This window comes from Rhinopithecus roxellana, chromosome 14 (assembly GCF_007565055.1).
Source record: "Rhinopithecus roxellana isolate Shanxi Qingling chromosome 14, ASM756505v1, whole genome shotgun sequence".
NCBI classification, from domain to species: Eukaryota; Metazoa; Chordata; class Mammalia; order Primates; family Cercopithecidae; genus Rhinopithecus; species Rhinopithecus roxellana.
Genome location: NC_044562.1, coordinates 90,278,819 through 90,298,813, shown reverse-complemented (window position 1 = coordinate 90,298,813; position 19,995 = coordinate 90,278,819). Strand labels below are relative to the sequence as shown.

General features: G+C 38.8%; 1 protein-coding gene across 2 annotated transcripts in view; it reads right to left on the bottom strand.

Annotated features, from left to right (window-relative positions):
- Positions 1-19,995, bottom strand: part of NBEAL1 (neurobeachin like 1) — a 218,639-nt gene that overhangs the window by 133,171 nt on the left and 65,473 nt on the right. For both annotated transcript variants that reach the window (XM_030916927.1, XM_010352612.2), the window contains exons 7-10: positions 19,679-19,761; positions 9,289-9,374; positions 3,650-3,956; positions 2,604-2,710 (exon numbers count right to left, since the gene is read on the bottom strand). In XM_030916927.1, the coding sequence (XP_030772787.1) occupies positions 2,604-2,710; positions 3,650-3,956; positions 9,289-9,374; positions 19,679-19,761 (583 nt within the window). The remainder of the gene's footprint in view (positions 1-2,603; positions 2,711-3,649; positions 3,957-9,288; positions 9,375-19,678; positions 19,762-19,995) is intronic.

Here is a 19,995-nt window from a genome sequence, read left to right as displayed (position 1 = left end):
ACTGATTTCCAAGTTTCTCCTTTGAGAAACTGGGTAGATAACGGTGCCTTTGACTTAAATTAAAAATATAGGAAAAGCAGGCTGGGCATGGTGGCTCACGCCTATTATCCCAGCACTTCTAGGGGCTGAGGCAGGCTGATAACCTGAGGTCAGGAGTTCGAGACCAACCTGGTCAACATGGTGAAACCCCTTCTCTACTAAAAATACAAAAATTAGCCAGGCGTGGTGGCGGGCACCTGTAATCTGCAGTGAGCTGAGATCATACCACCACACTCTAGCCTGAGCGACTTAAGCAGCTGTAGGAATAAGAAAGAGGAGACAAAAGAGTAGGGATGAACTGTTCCATTTTAGATGTGGCAAATTTAAGATTTTTGAGAGACATTCAAGTGGATTCCTCAACAGAGCTGAACTAACAGGAAGAAATTTGGGTATTATAGATGATATCTAAAGCTACACATCCAAAATTGAGACATCCAAAGGATAAGCAAACTAAAAAAGGTTGGAAAGGCCGGGCGCAGTGGCTCACGCCTGTAATCCCAGCACTTGGGGAGGCCGAGGCGGGTGGATCAGGAGGTCAGGAGATCGAGACCATCCTGGCTAACACAGTGAAACCCTGTCTCTACTAAAAAGAAAATACAAAAAATTAGCCGGGCGTGGTGGCGGGCGCCTGTAGTCCCAGCTACTTGGGAGGCTGAGGCAGAAGAATGGCGTGAACCCAGGAGGCGGAGCTTGTAGTGAGCTGAGATTGCGCCACTGCACTCCAGCCTGGGCGACATAGCGAGACTCCATCTCAAAAAAAAAAAAAAAAAAAAAAAAAAAAAAAAAAAAAAAGAAAGGTTGGAAAAAAGAGCCTAGAACCAAACAGGGAGTGCCAGTATTTTTAGAAAGGGTAATATTCTAGAAAGACTAAAGAGTGGCCACAGTGATACACAGCAAAAAAGATGAATGTAGAAAAGATGAGTGTGTTGAAATTTCAGAAACAAATTTTTTTTTAATGTTTCAAGAAGTCTGTTCTCTATATTTCATATTTTGGCATCAAAATTCTGTTTTGCTACAAAATACAATCGTACATTGTGCAAAATTCACTTACAAACATAATAAACTTTCTACAAGTCTGCATTAACTTCCACAACCTCTGAACAACTGCAGAAAAGGTTAACACTGATAATGGAAAGGTTATCAAGTAGTTAGTTGCTTCAAAATTCTGTCTGTATTAGTGTTATAATATGATTTTGAACTATCAAAACCATATTTACAGAAGTATCCTATTGATATTATTCAGCTTGATGTGGGATCTTTTTCATTAATAGAAATATATATTTTTACATTAGGAAATATGGGAATTACCAGTTTTCATCTATGAGCAACAATTTTGGAATTAATATATTTATTACTGTATGGGAGAATCAATATGCTATCAACATTTCCATTTGCAATGAGTATGTATTACTTTAATTGTAATAAAAAATGTTATTTGACCCTGAAAGGGCACCAAATCATTTATGAATTTTATTTAAATTATGCAAAAATATCACATATTTGTAGAGAAGAATGGAAATAAACACCCAAAATCATCATTTGGGTCATTACATAGTGTAAAAGTTAGGAACAATGGTCATGAAGTCAAAAAGAACTAAACTGAAACTCTCGCTCTGAAACTTCTTGCCTAATTTATAGTCATTATGAAGACAACATATATTTTGTGACCTCAAAAGAAAAGTGTCTGATACACAATTGGCACATAATAAATATTGGTTAAATAAATCATTTAATTAAAAAGTTATGTCTTGGCCAGGTGCGGTGGCTCACGCCTGTAATCCCAGCACTTTGGGATGCCGAGGTGGGTAGATCACAAGGTCAAGAGATGGAGACCATCCTGGCCAACATGGTGAAACCCCATCTCTACTACAGATACAAAAAATTAGCTGGGCATGGTGGTGCGTGCCTGTAATCCCAGCTACTTAGGAGGCTAAGGCAGGAGAATTGCTTGAACCCAGGAGGTGGAGGTTGCAGATTGCACCACTGCACTCCAGCCTGGCAACAGGGCGAGACTCCATCTCAAAAAAAAAAGAAGCTATTTCTTATACAAAAACATTATTCAGTGAATGACATATAATTTGAGTTGGAGTAATACGTTTGCACCAAGCAATCCACATGTTTTATATAATACTCCCTATAATCAGTGGCCTGTATTTATAGGATATGTAACTTGGGGTCTACGAACTGTGGTAGAAGACAGTGTTTCCATGAGAAACAACTGTTTTTCAAAGACTCGTCTTAGTACATTCAGACACAAATAGTAGAGCTCCGAAGCAACTAATTACTTAAAGGGCCTCAAGGATATTTCTGGATGGAATGAAAATAATATACTTCATGAACTGAAATTCTTCCCATACAAAGAAATTCCAGTTTGACTACCTTTAAAGTATTTAGACAATTATGAGTGATTTAATACTAGTTTCAATTCAAGATAAAACTTGGTTATGTAATTAAATGCAAACAGAGATTAAGTATAAAAATTAGTAAAAATATGTTCAAATGTGAATTAAAACAAAAACAAAAAATAGCTTCTTAAAATCAAAACAACAATAATAGAAAAATACCTTGCAGTTCTGTAGCAGTCGTATGAGATGTTCAAAGCAATTGCTGTTAAGAAAAATGGCCTGAAGAACAGGCCTATCTGTACAATCTAACATGGCTGTGATGGTATCTAGGAAAATAAAAAGAAAATCATCCATGTAAAAGTGAAAATTTGGGATCATACAAACATTTACTCTAATCATTTTTCTTTTTAATTTTTAAAACAATTTTGATGTTCAGTATTTTTTAAATGACACTAACACAAAAAAACACATAAAAGCATTTTTATGCCTTTAGAAGCTATACACCAAACCATTAATGTTGGCTATGAGTGGGTGGCAGGATATAAAGAATTTTCTTTTTACTATCTGAATTTCCTAGTTTAGTGCTAATTAAAACATTGTATTTCTATAAGGAACTATCAGTTAATAACATTTGTATTTAACAACCTTACAAAGGAATACAATAAGAAATCACAATATATTGGTGAAGGAGCTTGCAGAGCAGAGAGACAGAGATAAATATGCAGAATGACACAAAACAACCAACACAAAGAGAAGGGAAGAGAAACACAAAAACACAAACACACACACACACACACACATACACACACACAGAGGCTCTGAGGAAAAAAAGAAACAAAAACAGATGCCCTCTAGAGAAAGGGCAGATTTTTGAAGCGACCTCTACAGAGATGTTATAGAGGCGCATACAAAATTGATTGTATGGGACTCTTTACCAGAGGTTACTACAAATGGTGCTTTCTGAAAATTTACTTTTCCTAGAATTTCAAAGTCATAGCTAATTTTCTTTTTAACATTGATGCATTTAGGAGATTACACTGTCAAAACAATATAGAGACTTGACTTTGTTATTGTTAAAGCAAAGAGGCTGTAACAAACACATCAATTCTATATAAATTATTTTGAAGTCAAAGTCTAAGCATTCACATGATATCTGAATTAAACAATCAATGCTTTCCACACAATGGCCTTGTATTTCAAGAGAAAGTGGTAGATATGAAAATTAAAAACAGACTCAGAAACAGTTGTCATTATGTAATACTTACTCAGCATTTTCATCTGTAGAGAAATAAATCGGTTTTCCCACTGTCTGGACCTTCTTTGATTAGGTAAAGCTGAATGATCTGAATTTAGCAATTTAAAATAGTTCTCCAGAATAGTACTGGTTTCCACTTGACGCTGATCAGAATTGCTACTGAGAAGGATATGTACCACTTCCGTAAGGCACTTTAGAGTTAGTTCTGCCTTCCTACCCACTTCTTCAGGATCTCCATCCTCCCAGGAATCACAATCTGCCAAAACTCGCATAAGAACTTCCATAGTGGCTGGAGAAATTGCTTGCAAAGCATTCCTCTGAAATATTAGAGACAATAAAAATGAAAACTAAACCTAATGAAGAGTTCTGTATGTTTGCAACAATGAGAATTTAATACATCTGCAGGCAACCTTTTCTTTTAGTAAATAAACACATAAAAATTTGTAACAGATACTATAATAGACACTGCTAGTGGTTCATACATATTAAATCTTCCCTTCCTCTCAGAAAACTCACTTTACACTCTCTCTTGTGGCTAAGGGTAGCCATGGGATATAGTTCTGGTTAAGGACATACGGTAGTAGACTATGAAGAGGGTATCACTTTATAAATAAAAAGGGAAGGACCCTTTGCCCTTGAGACTTTCACCTTTTCCTGCCTAGAATGTAGACATAATGCTTGCAGCCACCTTTATATCATGAAGAGATAAGTCCAAGATTAAAGTAGCAGGCTACAGAAAGAATAGGAATATTGAAGGACCTCAGTCCTTGATGTTCTTATTGAGTTACTGTACCAGCCCAGAACTGCCTAAACCTGGATTTCTTAGGCAAAATGAAACAAATAAAAAACAACCTCAAATCGATTAAGTGTCTCTCAGATTTTCAGGTTGGTTACAGAAAATCCATCACAACTGATTTAAATATATAAGATGACTGGTTTGGTTTTGATTCTACAAACATATTTCTGAAATTCCATACACTAAGTAATTGGTAGCTATATGTCAAGGTGACCAGAAAAACACAGAAATAAACAATATGTATTGCCCTAAATTGCCAAATTACGACATAATGAAACAGAACATAGTTATGCAAAATTATCTGAAATAGCACTTAAGCCATTAGGACTGTTTTCACCAATAATTATCAATATAATACATAATATCAACAACAATAATTACTACTATGGAAGAAACTGCTAATGGCCCACCCAACATTCAATCTCTTTCACGTTCCTTATTCAGAGAAACTGATGTTTTCCTGCACACATGGCCACCCAGAATAAATTCACATTTCCTAGCCTCCCCTGCTGCTAAGGAGGCCAAGGAAGCAAGTTATATTACATTTTTTATGTGGACATGTTTTCCTTCTCTACAGTCATATGACCAAGTTTGGCAAATTAGATTAAAAGACAGGGAGTGTCAGCTTTTCAGTACCTCTTTATTTTGTTTTTTATTTTTTCAGACAAGGTCTTCCTCTGTCACCCACGTTGAAATACAGTGACATGATCACGGTTCACTGCAGCCTCAACTATCCAGGCTCAAGTGATCCTCCTGCCTTGGCCTCCTGAGTAGCTGGGACCACAGGTGTGCACCATCATACCTGACTAATTAAAAACAAAACTTTTTTATAGAGACAGGGTCTCCCTGTATTGCCCATGCTTGTCTTGAACTCTGGGGCTCAAGAGATCCTGCCACCTCGGCCTCCCAAAGTTCTGGGATTATAGGAGTAATCCACCATGCCCAGCCTCAGTATCTCTTTAAAAGAAACTTGACACATGCCGTTTGCATCCTTCTTCTTTACCCCCTCTATCTTAGAGCCCCAAATGTGAACATAATGGCCAGAACTCTAGAAGCTATCTTGCAGCATGAAACAGAATAGTAAGCATGACAGATTGACATTCAAAAGAAAACTGAGTCCCTGAAGATCCCAGAGGCACCAGATTAACTGTGAATTGTTTATTACTTTGTTTTTAATTAGAAAAGCAACTTAAGCTGTTTTAATTTTATTAACTGCTATATACAGCAAATCATAGATCTAACTGATAAAACTGTTATTTACTTACTTTTTAAAAGTACAAATACTTTAAGTGCTGTACATATATTATGTCATTTAGTCCTTACAAATATCCCATGTTACTATTTCTGTATTATAAATTAATAAACTAAAACATATGTAATTAGTTTATCCAAGGTCACACAACTAGTTAGAGATGGACACTCAAACCTAGGTCAGTCTGGCTCCAAAATCTTTGTTTTTAACATAACACAAAACAGAACAGGTTTCAAATATGCCAATGGGAAGCCCAGATATGATGCTTTGGGAAAGGAAACCAGTAATCAGACTTTGATTTTTCTGATCTTTATGACATCATGACCATTCTTTAGCCTTTATATATTCAATTCATCTAAACACCCTTGTACTAATGCCATATTCAACAAACAACTTTCCAACTTTGATATAAATCCCACTATAGCTATGCCTGGATCACAAGGATTTTTGGTACATAAAATAATAAATTGGACTTCCAGTATCTACTTGATTTTAGTGTTAGGTTTCATTATGGATGTCTCTTGGGGCTTGACTACCCCTAGGGACTAACAAGAACAAGTCTCTGTTTTCAAAAAGAGAAGGGGATCCAATCAATTTCTACATTAGTCATAACAATGCCACTTCCATTTTCATTCCTGTATACTTATTCATTTTTTCACTGTAGTAGAGAAATGATAGAAATGGGGAGATAATGACCCAAATGAAGGAAATCAGCTAATAATGGAATGTAATTAAGCAAACTTACACTGAAAAACAAGATTCTGGTCACCACCCCTCTCACTACAAGGAGACTCTTTTCTTCTACTAGGGGAAAGAGGAGAAGGTCAGTCCACCTGGAAACCTAACTAGGGACCCTGGCTAGCTGCCAAAAAATAAAAAGGGCAGGACAAATAAAACAAAGAAATGGAAATTTCAGTAGTGCTCTGGAGGCTAACAAGGTACAAGGGTAAAAAGGATAAAAATTTTTTTTTAAAAAGGCCATTAAGCGTAAGGGCCATTCAATGAAAAAAAGAAAATGATAATACAGAGAGAAAACAAAACAGAGCAAAAACAAGGAGGAAAGGGGAATTGCATCAATACCAACAGACAGGAAACTCTTTTTTTATTTTTTATTTTTTATTTTTTTCAGACGGAGCACGATCTCGGCTCACTGCAAGCTCCACCTCCCGGGTTCACGTCATTTTCCTGCCTCAGCCTCCTGAGTAGCAGGCACTACAGGCGCCCGCCACCATGCCTGGCTAAATTTTTTTTGTATTTTTAGTAGAGACAGGGTTTCACTGTGTTAGCCAGGATGGTCTCGATCTCCTGAATGTAGACAAGGATTTCCTCCTAAATGCCCAAAATAATAAGGTAATATGCCTAGTATATTATTGGCATAATTTTGTATCTTTAAATAAAATTTACTTAAGTTTTAAAAAATACAAATTTCTAAGTTTTTAAAATTATAATTTAAATATGTAATTTGGTTCAACAATATTAAGAACATAGTACACTGATGTTAATAAGAGAATGTTTAATGTGAAAGAAAAAACTGGTAGTTAAAAAAGAGAAGGTAAAAACCTTCGACCTAAAATAGAGAAAGAAACAGAGGGACAGAGGGAGGGAATTATGGAGATCTATAAACTTGGATGGAAAAAAAATAGATATCTTAATTTCTACTAATCTCTAACTAAAATTGAGTATTTCCTTCAAATTTAAATGTAAGCAACAAAAGCACAGTAGTAGAAATAATACTTGTGATTTTGTTGGTTAGGCACAGTTGACTCACACCTGTGATCCCAGCACTTTGGGAGTCTGAAGTGGGCAGGTTGCTTGAGCTAGGAATTGCTCAACCTGGGCAACATGGCAAAAGAGTGTCTTTACAAAAATACAAAAATTAGCTGGGTGTGGTGGCATGTGCCTGTAGTCCCAGCTCCTTAGGAGGCTGAAGTGGGAGAACTGACTGAGCCAGGAGGTCAAGGCTGCAGTGAGCCATGATAGAGCCACTACACTCCACTCTGGGCAGCAGAACAAAACCCTGTCTCAAAACAACAACAAACAAAACAAAACAAACTTGTGATTTTGTCATCAGTAAAAATTACATGCATTTTCATTTATTACAGCTGTTATAGTCTCTCAAAATATCATTTATGCTAATTTCTTCTTGGAAGTTACATTAGTTTCTAGACTTGCTGTTACAGCTTTTTTAATTTAATGTATTATAAGAAGCACATATTGCTATGTCACAGATTTGTTTTATTAATATTTTAGTAACTGCATTTCAGTATAATTGGTTTCCTTTATTTGAGGCATTTAAAACATTCTGACAAATGGCTTTATCAGATTGCCAAAGGGATGTGTGGTATAAAAAGTACAACAAGTGTTAGGAACCTCTGATCTAAACTGTGTGGTTTAAGAAAACACATATATAAGAATGTACTTTCTGAACTATAATCCTTTTGTCAACTAGAATTTATATTCAAAGTTTATGACAGTCGTCGGGCATGGGGGACTCACGCCTGTAATTCCAGCACTTGGCGAGGCCGAGGTTGGTAGATCACTTGAGCTCAGCAGTTCAAGACCAGCCTGGGCAATATGGAAAAAACTCGTGTTTGCCAAAAATACAAAAATTAATTGGGCATGGTGGTGTGTGCCTGTAGTCCCAGCTACTTGGGAGGCTGAAGTGGAAGGATCGCTTGAACCTGGGAGGCAGAGGTTGCACTGAGCCAATAATTGCACCTCTGCACTCCAGCCTGGGAAACACAGTGAGACTCCATTTCAAAAAACAAAAACAGAAAAGTTTATGACAGCACTTAGATGCTTACCTTAAAAAAAAAAAAAAAAACTAGGCCGGGCGCGGTGGCTCAAGCCTGTAATCCCAGCACTTTGGGAGGCCGAGACGGGGGGATCACAAGGTCAGGAGATGGAGACCATCCTGGCTAATACGGTGAAACCCCGTCTCTACTAAAGAATACAAAAAACTAGCCGGGCGACAAGGCGGGCGCCTGTAGTCCCAGCTACTTGGGAGGCGGAGGCAGGAGAATGGCGTGAACCTGGGAGGCAGAGCTTGCAGTGAGCTGAGATCCGGCCACCGCACTCCAGCCTGGGCGACAGAGCCAGACTCCGTCTCAAAAAAAAAAAAAAAAAAAAAAAAAAAAAAACTAGAAATTCTTTTCTGTAAATTTTAAAACACTACTTGGATTTGTTAAAAAAAAATATAAACTTACAAAAATACATTCAGTATTATAGGTACAGGAGAGTGAATAAATTGGTGTCTTCAGAAACCAAACTACGAGACTTTCATTTCATCAAGTGGACTAATGAGGCTGACTTCCTCTATCATCTGAAATAAAAACTAGTGCTTGAAAGCTAACATAAATAAGAACTTACAATACCAAAAATTGTTAAATTTGTTTATTTATTCAGTAATTTTATTGTCAGTGCTAAATATTACCTAGGTTTTCTGGAAAATAAAAGAAGCAGATTAGTTACAATATATAAGTTCAATATTTGTATGGTGAATGAAATTATAAAAAGACAAAGAACATACTAAAGAATCCATGGAAAGCTTTTTGCACTGTTAATTATAATTGTATATATTAAATTTCAACACTTTCCTTACCTGCCCACCGGCTACAATGGCTCCAAAAAGATGCAATAAGCAACATTTAAGACTTTCCTTGAGATGTTCACTTTCCTGAAAACATTCTGTAAATATAACACACACATAAATAAATAAATTTGTCTTTCACAATATGATTTATCTCTAAGAAATGTCTGATGCAAATGCGAAGAACTATTTGTGAAAAGGCTAATCTGTGTTAAAAGCCAAGGTTGATATGCATTTTGTCTTAGGAAAAGAAAAGAGAAGCCGTCTACCAGATAGCATTTTAGGTATTCACGTTGCCTCACTGAGTTCTCATAATTCTCCATATAAGGATGATATTTGGCCCCCATTTATAAATGAGCAAAAGGAAGGTCAGAAGTTAGTATCTTGCCTGAAGTCACATGACTACTAACTGACAGGGCTAGAAACTAACTCAAACCTGGCATAAAATTAGACGTCTCTCTTTTTTTTTTTCCTTTGAGATGGAGTCTCACTGTATTGCCCAGGCTGGAGTGCAGTGGTGCGATCTCAGCACACTGCGATCTCCGCCTCCCAGGTTCAAGCAATTCTCCTGCCTCAGCCTCTGGAGTAGCTGGGATTACAGGTGCCTGCCACCACGCCCAGCTAATTTTTGTATTTTTAGTAGAGACGGTGTTTCGTCATGTTGGCCAGGCTGATCTCGGACTCCTGACCTCAGGTGATCTTCCCGCCTTAGCCTCCCAAAGTGCTGGGGTTATAGGCGTGAGCCACTGCGCCCAGCCTAGACGTCTCTTTACTAAGACTATCAGACCTCTCATTAGTAAAAATTGACCATAACTAGTCCACTACAGAAAGAAAGAGTTGAACAAAAAGATTTCCTGAGTTCACTTCAGGGCTAATGTTCTAAAATTCTGGTACCAATAGTAAGTTTTCTTTTAAAAGTATAAATTATTTTATTTTATTTATTTATTTTTTTAAAAAAAACAGGCTATACATGCATACAACAAAGAAAAAGCAGCATAAAGACCTGACAAGGGGCCGGGCGCAGTGGCTTACGCCTGTAATCCCAGCACTTCGGGAGGCCAAGGCAGGCAGATCATGAGGTCAGGAGGGCGAGACCATCCTGACCAACATGGAGAAACCCCGTCTCTACTAAAAATACAAAAAAATTAGCTGGGTGTGGTGGCACATGCCTGTAATCCCAGCTACTCAGGAGGCTGAGGCAGGAGAATTACTTGAACCCGGGAGGCGGAGGTTGCAGTGAGCTGAGATCACGCCATTGCACTCCAGCCTGGGCAACAAGAGCGAAACTCTGTCTCAAAAAACAAAACAAAACAAAAACAAACCAACCAACCTGACAAGGAAATGTAAGTTTCCTTTTAATCTATTCCTCAACCCATGACACTACCACTGCCTTGCACACCTGTAATCCCACCACTCTGGGAGGCCGAGGCGGGTGGATCACCTGAGGTCAGGAGTTCAAGACCAGCCTGGCCAACATGGTGAAACCCCATCTCTACTAAAATTGCAAAAATTAGCCAGGTGTGGTGGCAGGCACCTGTAATCCCAGCTACTCAGGAGGCTGAGGCAGGAGAATCTCTTGAACCCAGGAGGCAGAGGTTGCAGTCAGCTGAGATTGTGCCACTGTACTCCAGCCTGGGTGACAGAGCAACACTTCATCTCAAAAAAAAAAAGTACATAGTACATACATATACTCCCGCATCAACTTTTTTTGCTTTTTAACTTAATACGTTCTGGATATTACTACATCTTTCTACTTTTTTTTTTTTTTTGAGACAGAGTCTTACTTTATTGCCCAGGCTAGAGGGCAATCACAGCTCACTGCATCCTTGGCTGCCTGGGCTCATGTGATTCTTCCATCTCAGCCTCCCAGGTAGCTGGGACTATAGGCACATGCTACCATGACCATCTACTTTTTTGTATTTTTGTGTCGAGACAGGGTTTTGCAATGTTGTCCAGGCTGGTCTCAAACTCCTGGGCTCAGGTGATCTGCCCACCTCAGTCTCCCAAAGTGCTGGGAGTACAAGGGTAAGCCACTGCGTCCAGCCTGGACATTATTACATCTTAACAGATACATCTGCCTCATTCATTTTTTGTAATGACTAGAGGCATACACCGCTACAATGTGTTACCTTCACTTAACCAGTTCTCTCTTGATAAACTGCTATGCTTTTCCCCTTTCTTTTGATACTGTTATGAACACCCTTTTGCATACGTCGTTACACACTGGGATAAGACTGTAACAATAAAATTATTTCCAATAACAAATGTTACCAAAAAGAAACAGCTTTGAGGTAACCTGGATAGAAACTTATAATTAAAAAATTAAGAAGTTCCAGCTATATGAGAATAACTGGTACTATACATGGCTTTCAGCTATAAACAACTAGAAAACTGGAGAAAATCAGTTCCAGAAACTGGGTCACAGAACTGTGATACACACGAGAAGGAAAACAAAGTAAGCACAAGGATCACACAGATTCCGTTCTGGTTTGGAGACACTTTCCGAACTACTACATGGAAAGGAGGAACCTTAAAAGAACACAGTCATTTGTTGAGTTGAAGAGACAGAAATCAAAGTTTAGAGAGGCCTAGGCAACTGGAATTTGTAAAGCAGAGTACTGGAGTAGAGGAAGCTATACAGAGAAAGTGCTCTAGAAATATGCACAGGGCTCACTTTGTGTCTCAGTGTCTATCCTCACACAATAGCGTGATATCCCACAAGATCGGCAAAAAACTACAAAGAAACTGTAAGCTGAGTAATTCTCTGATTTTACACAGAGCTAGAAGATGACAGAGTTCCATTCATCCACAGTGGACACACAGAAAGATAATACATAAAAAGGACGTAAAAACATATATACCATTGCAAATTCTCATCATAAGATTGCTGGGTGGCTATATTAGTATATGACAAAGTAGGCAAGAAATATAATCAAGGCAAGGAATGTTACTCATGATGAAAAGTGGAACTCAATAAATTTAAATAAGAAAATACAACTCAATGAGTTTAAGATTATTGAAGTCATAAAGAGTATTTTCTCTTGCAATAATGGAAATATATTAGAAAGTAATGAAAAAAAGATTATCTGGAGACCCTTTTCATGAAGATGGCATTAAAAGAAAGGTGGTCCCTGCCCTTCCCAAAGCCAAAGCCAAAGCCAAAGCCAAGTTTATGAAGGCCAAGAAGGCAGGGCTAAAAGGCATCCACCCCACCCCCCACACACATACAATCTGTACATCACCACCCTTTGGTGGCCCAAAACACCATGGTTCCAAAGGCAGCCCAAACAGCCTCAGAGGAACACTCGGAGAAGATACAAACTTGACTACTATGCCAGCACCAAAATCCCTTTAAGCCACTAAGTCAGCCATGAAAAAGATGACAGCAAAACACCTGTGTTCACTGTAGATATCAAGGCCAACAACTGATCAGACAGGCCATGAAGAAGCTCTATGACAACGATGTGGCCAAGGTCTATACCCTGATCAGGCCTGCTGGAGAGAAGACATATGTTAGACTGCCTCCGGACTATGAGGCTTTTGATATTGCCTACACAACCGGGATCATCTAAACTGAGTCCATCAGGTTAATTCCAAATATACACTTCTTTTACCATAAAGAAAAAAAGGGCTGGGGGTGGAGGCTTGTGTCTGTAATCCTAGCACTTTGGGAGGCTGAGGTGGGTGGATCACTTGAGGCCAGGAGTTGGAGACCAGCCTGGCCAACATGGTGAAACCCCATATTTACTAAAAATATAAAAATCAGCTGGGTGTGATGGCAGGCACCTGTAATCCCAGCTACTCGAGAGGCTGAGACATAAGAATCGCTTGAACCCAGGAGGTGGAGTCTGCAGTAAGCCAAGATCGTGCCACTGTACCACTCCAGCCTGGGTGACAGTGTAAGAACCCATGTCAAAAAATAAAAATAAAAAAAGAAAGAAAGAAAGAAAAAAGGATCTGGAAACTCCCCAAACACTTGCAGATTAAACAATACATTCCTTTTCATTTTATTAATTTAATCTTTTTTAATTGACAAATACAAATTGCATACATTTATAATGAACAACATGGTATTTTGAAATATGTATACATTGTGGCTAAATCAAACTAACTAACATATACATTACCTCACATAACTTTTTTTGTGGTAACCTCTCTCTTAGCTACTCTTAGTCATTTTCAAGTATACAATGCGTTGTTACTAACTACATTCACAATGTTACGTAGTAGCTTTCTTGAATTTATTCTTCCTAACTGAAATTTTGTATCCTTAAACCAACATTTCCCGAATTTGAAAATATTTTAAACCAAATGAAGAAAAAATTGTTTTAATTTAACAAAATTAAAACAAACATATCAAAATCTGTGGGGCACAACTAAAGCAATGATTCATGCTCATTCTAGAAAAAAAGTCTAAATAAAGATCTAATTAAAGATTGAACTTTCACCCTAAGAAGCTAGAAAAAGAAGAGCAATTAAGAGGGAGTTAATATTAAAGATAATAGAAAAAATAATGAAAAAGGAAATGAATAAACAATAGAGGAAAATCAATGAAATCAAAAGCTAGTTCACTGGTAAGATCAATATAATCTTTTAAGAGACAGGGTCTCGGCCGGGCGCGGTGGCTCAAGCCTGTAATCCCAGCACTTTGGGAGGCCGAGACGGGTGGATCACGAGGTCAGGAGATCGAGACCATCCTGGCTAACATGGTGAAACCCCGTCTCTACTAAAAAAAATACAAAAAACTAGCCGGGCGAGGTGGCGGGCGCCTGTAGTCCCAGCTACTCGGGAGGCTGAGGCAGGAGAATGGCATAAACGCGGGACGCGGAGCTTGCAGTGAGCTGAGATCTGGCCACTGCATTCCAGCCCGGGCAACAGAGCGAGACTCCGTCTCAAAAAAAAAAAAAAAAAAAAAAAAAAAAAAAGAGACAGGGTCTCACTATGTTGCCCAGGCTGGAATGCAGTGGCTATTCATAGGCACAATCATAGTGCACTACAGCCCCAAACCCCTGGGCTAAGGTGATCCTCCTGCCTCAGCCTCCTAAGTAGCCAGGACTATGGGCATGTGCCAGGATCAATATAATTTAAAAACCTCTAGTTAGACCAATCAAGAAAAAAGAAGACAGAAAAATGTAAATTATCAATGTCAGGAATGAAAGAGGAAACATCAATCTAGATTCCATAGATTTAGGAAGGATACATGAAGAAATATTATGAACAACTTTATGCCAATAGATTCAATAATACAGATGAAAAATACAAATTCCTTGGAAGACATTAATTACAAAAACTAACACAAGAAGAAATAGAAAATCTGAGTAGCCCTTTATCTAGTAAATAAATTTACTCCATAATTTAAAACCTTTTCACATTGGACACAACAGTACATGCCCATAGTCCCAGCTACTCAGGAGGCGGAGGTGGAAGGATCACTTGAGCCCAGGAATTCAAGACGAGCCTGAGCAATATAGCAAGATTCTGTCTCAATGAAAAACAAAACAAAACCTTTCCACAAGGTAATCTCTAGGTCCAGATCTGCTGGTAAGTGTTAAGAAAATCATAATAGCATTCTCAAACCAACTCTCACAGAAAATAGAGGAAAACAGAACCCTGCCTAACTCATTTAATATGACCAGTATTGTTGTTTGAGCCACCAAATCAATAGTATTTTGTTATACCAGCCCAAGTAGACTAAGACAGATTTTGTTACAAAGAAATAGAGTGCTACTACAACAAAGACCTAAGAATACAGAAGCAGCTTTAGAACTGGGTAATGGGTAGAGGCTGTAAGAGTTTTGAGGTGCATGCTGGAAATAGGGACCTTCAGGGCAATTCTGTTGAGCTCTCAAACATAAATAAGGAGCATGTTATTAAAAACTACTGGAAAGGCGATCCTTATTAAAAAGTGGCAAAGAACTTGGCCGAACTGTGTTCTAGTGTTTTGTGGAAGGTAGAATGTGCAGCAAGCAATGAAATTGGGTATTTAGCTAAGGGGATTTCTAAGTAAAGTGTTGAAGGAGCAGCTTAATTTCTCCTTCTGACTGCTTATAGTTAAAATGTGAGAAGACAGAAATAAACTGAAGAAGAAACTGTTAAACACAAAAGAACCAGAAGTTGAGATTTAGAAAATTCGCAGCCTATCCAAATTACAAAAAACAAACAAACAAGAAAGCTTGTTCTAAAGAAAACACTGAGGGTGTGACTGATAAACAGACCATGGGTATAACTAGTGGACTTAATCAGCCAGCTCAGTGAGGCCAGGAATGGATATGGAATTATACCAGAAAAGGCACTACCATTTTGAACTAAAGGGGACAGAGAAAGTGGGAAGGAATGAAGGTAGACTGTTGGACTTCTTGGATTCTATAGACCAGACCATAAAGCTATTCGGTTTGAATGTGTGATAAGAAAAACTCTGAAAGCAATTCAGAGATTATGAGGGCTGCCACTCCCACCAAAGACCCAGGAGGCAAGGCTGTTTCCTCTTCCTTGGTTTCAAAGGGTAGGACCACAGGTCAGGTTTCAGTGGGCCAGGATGACCTACCCAGTGCCTCAATGGTGGGGCTGCCCTCACAGACAGCACTATGGGTGGGGCCGTTGCAGGGACCTTGGGTGGGGGGTGACACTGGCAAACCAGTGCGCATGGAGTACACAGTATCAACCAAAGAGGGCTATTCTCAAGCTTTAATGCCTAATAGAATTTACCCTACTAGGTTTTAGGCTCACCTGAGACCTGTCACCCCTTTATTCCTTCCACTGTCTCCCTTTTGGAATGGGAATATGTATCCTAAACCTGTTCCAACGTTGTATTCTGGTTACATATAACTTATTTCTTTTCACAGGTTTATAGCTGGAAAGGGATTTTGAGTCAGGATGAATTGTAACTTCAGTCTAACCAGTAACAGATTTAGAAATTAACATTTTGAACTTTAGACTTACAGAGTTGATGTGAGAATAAGTTAAAACATTTGGGGCTGTTGGGGTAAAATGGATGTATTCTGTATGTGATAAGTACATGAATTGGGCAGGGGTGCAAGGACCGAGTGGTATAGAGTGAACTGTGTATCTCCAAAATTAGTATGTGGAAGCCCTAACACCTCCCCTATATGACTGTATTACAGATAGAGCCTTTAAATAAATGATTAAAGTTAAATGAGGTCATAAAAGTAGAGCCTTGATCAAAGAGAACTAGTGCCTTTATAAGAAGAGGAAGAGACAACAGTCTTTTTCCAACATGTGAGGACACAGCAAGAAGGTGACTATCTGCAAGCCACAAAGTCAGATCTCACCAGAAAATAAAACCTGCTGGACTTTCCAGTCTCCAGAACTATGAGAAATAAATTTCTGTTATTTAAGCTACCCAGTCTACAGTATTTTGTTATGACAATCAAAGCAGACTAAGACAAAAACCACACAAGACATATAAGGCAAAACATCCTAGAAACCCTTACTGTCCTTGAACAGAGATACAAAATTTTTAAACAAAAAAATCATTCAAATGCAGTAGTACATAAAAAGGATAATATACTATAATCCTAGCACTTTAGAAGACTAAGGAAGGAGGATTACTAGAGGCCAGGAGTTCAAGACTAGTCTGGAGGCAACACAGCAAGACCATATCTACAAAAATATCTACAAAAACATTTTGTTAAATGAGCCAGCTGATATGGTTTGGATCTATGCCCCCACCCAAATCTCATGTTCTACTGTAATCCCCAGCGTTGGAGGTGGGGCCTGGTGGGAAGTGACTGGATCATGGGGGCGGATCCTTCATGAATAGTTTAGCAGCATCCCTTTGGTGCTTTTCTCATGACAGAGTTCTCAAGAGATCTGGTCATTTAAAAGTGTTTAGCACCTCCCGGCTTTCTCACTCTTGGTCCTGCTCCTGCTTCGCCTTCTGCCGTGAGTAAAAGCTCCTGAGGCCTCCCCAGAAGCAGAGGCTGTCATGCTTCCTGTATTGCCTGCGGAACCATGAGCCAATTAAACCTCTTTGCTTTATAAATTACCCCAGTCTCAGGTATTACTTTATGGCAGTGTGGGAACAAACTAATACACTGCTTATCATGGTACAATCCTGTGGTCCTAGCTACTCAGGAGGCTGAGGCAAGAAAATCATTTGAACCCAGGAGTTTGAGGCTACAGTAAGCTATGATTATACCATAGCACTCCAGACTGGGCAACACAGCAACACCCTGTTTCTCAAAAAAAAAAAAAAAGAGAGAGAGCAAGAGACAAATAAAAATTAATTATATAATCACAACCAAAGGTAGTTCAGGCGAGAAATATGATGTTAGTTTAATATTTGAAAATCAACCTATGTACTTTGCCAATTAACAAGCACCTCAAATAGATGTAGTAAAGTATGTTTAAAAAAAAAAAAGTCAACGTCCATTCAGTAATAGCAAAGCAGGGTTAGAATAAGACTTCCTCTACTTAATAAAAGGCATCTATTTTTAAAAACATATAGCTAATATCATATTTAATGGTGAAAGACTGAATTTTTTCCCTTCTACATGTGGGAACAAGGATATAAAAGTCAATACACAAAAACAAATTATATTTCTATATACTAGTTTTAAAAATGAAAAATACAATTTAAAACAAATCAGGCTGGGCATGGTGGCTCTCACCTGTAATCCCAATACTTTGAGGGGCTGAGGTGGGAGGATCACTTGAGGCCAGGAGTCTGAGAACAGCCTAGGCAACACAGTGAGACTTTGTCTCCATAAAAAAAAATTGTTTATATTAGCCAGGCACAGTGGCACATGCCTATAGTCTTAGATATTTGGGAGGCTGACGTGAGAGGACCACCTGAGCTCACAAGTTGGAGGTTATATAGTGAGCTATGATTGCACTACTGCACTTCAGCCTGAGCAACAGAATGAGACCACATCTCTCCCTAAAAATGAATAAGATAATCATTTACAAAGCATACAAAATATACAATACTTTGGGATAAATTAACAAAATATGTGCACAACCTATATAGACAAGAGACAAAGGCTTCTATGGGATACTTTACTTCCAAGCCAAGTGGCTCCCTGACACACCAATTTGATTTTATAACCTCATTTGGAGGACTTAAGAATAGCCCTTGGATGGCTGTGAGGACTCCTGATGAATAGAAACACTGTATACTGTTCTACTGGCATGCTGGGTTTCCTGTCCTCTATCCTATAAGTGAGGCCAGTTTCCAGAGATGGTTTACTGTGGAGCTTCATTACCTAGTTAGCTAGGTATCACTACTGGTGGTCAAGCAGAGTCAGTACTGTAGTCATCTTCAGCAAGCAATCAAAGGACTATTTCTGTCCTGTTTCATTTCACAGGGAAAAGAAAGAACTGAAGCAAATATGGCAAAATGTTAAGTGACAAATTTGAATGGGAAATACATACTCAAGGAACACACCATGTTCCTTTTATAGTCTGCAAATTCTATATTTTTGAAAGATGGCATATATAAGTCACATATATAGGGGCTAACTCTCTCAAGTTTCCTATTTTCAGTAAAAATTCTGAAGATCTAAAATATACCACCATTGGTCGGGCACGGTGGCTCATGCCTGTAATCCCAGCACTTTGGGAGGCTGAGGTGCGTGGATCACCTGAGGTCAAGAGTTCAAGACCAGCCTGGCCAACATGGTGAAACCCTGTCTCTACTAAAAATACAAAAATTAGCCGGGTGTGGTGGCCTATGCCTGTAATTCCAGCTTTTTGGGAGGCTGAAGCAGGACAACTGCTTGAATCCAGAAGGCGGAGGCTGCGGTGAACCGAGATTGCGCCACTGTACTCCAGCCTGGGGCAACAGCGTGCGACTTCGTCTCAATAAAAAAGTAACTAAATAGGGCCGGGCACGGTGGCTCAAGCCTGTAATCCCAGCACTTTGGGAGGCCGAGACGGGCGGATCACGAGGTCAGGAGATCGAGACCATCCTGGCTAACACGGTGAAACCCCGTCTCTACTAAAAAAATACAAAAAACGAGCCGGGCGAGGTGGCGGGCGCCTGTAGTCCCAGCTACTCGGGAGGCTGAGGCAGGAGAATGGCGTAAACCCGGGAGGCGGAGCTTGCAGTGAGCTGAGATCCGGCCACTGCAATCCAGCCCGGGTGACAGAGCGAGACTCCAGCTCAAAAAAAAAAAAAAGTAACTAAATAAAATAAAATATACCACCATCATTAAAATATTGTTATTCTAAAAAAATTTTTTTTGAGAACAGCACATTAAATAAAACCAAGTACAATAATTGCAGCCAAACACAAATCATGTACCTTACTCCAGTGACATGTTCTTACAACCTTTATTTTATAAATTAACAAAGCTGAATCAAGATCAGAATCAGAGTAAGAATAAAAAGTAATCAGAGTAAGATGATAATCATAGCAAGAGAAATTAGAGGTGTTACTTACGATAAAAGAAAGGGACGAATTCCACTGTGAGAGAAGCTGGTTTATATTTCTGTCTGCTCTTTTCCACAGTACTAAGGATTCGTCTATCATTAAAAAGAAGTCAATAATAAATTACAACATGGGCAAGCAGACATGGCACAATGACAAAAACAATTATAAAACAAATTTAATATTTTACTTTTGATTTGTGTCTTGAACTATGTATCTCTAGGATTCACATAATCTTGAAAAGAAGTCTAGCAAATAGGCCGCGCGCGGTGGCTCAAGCCTGTAATCCCAGTACTGTGGGAGGCCGAGACGGGCGGATCACGAGGTCA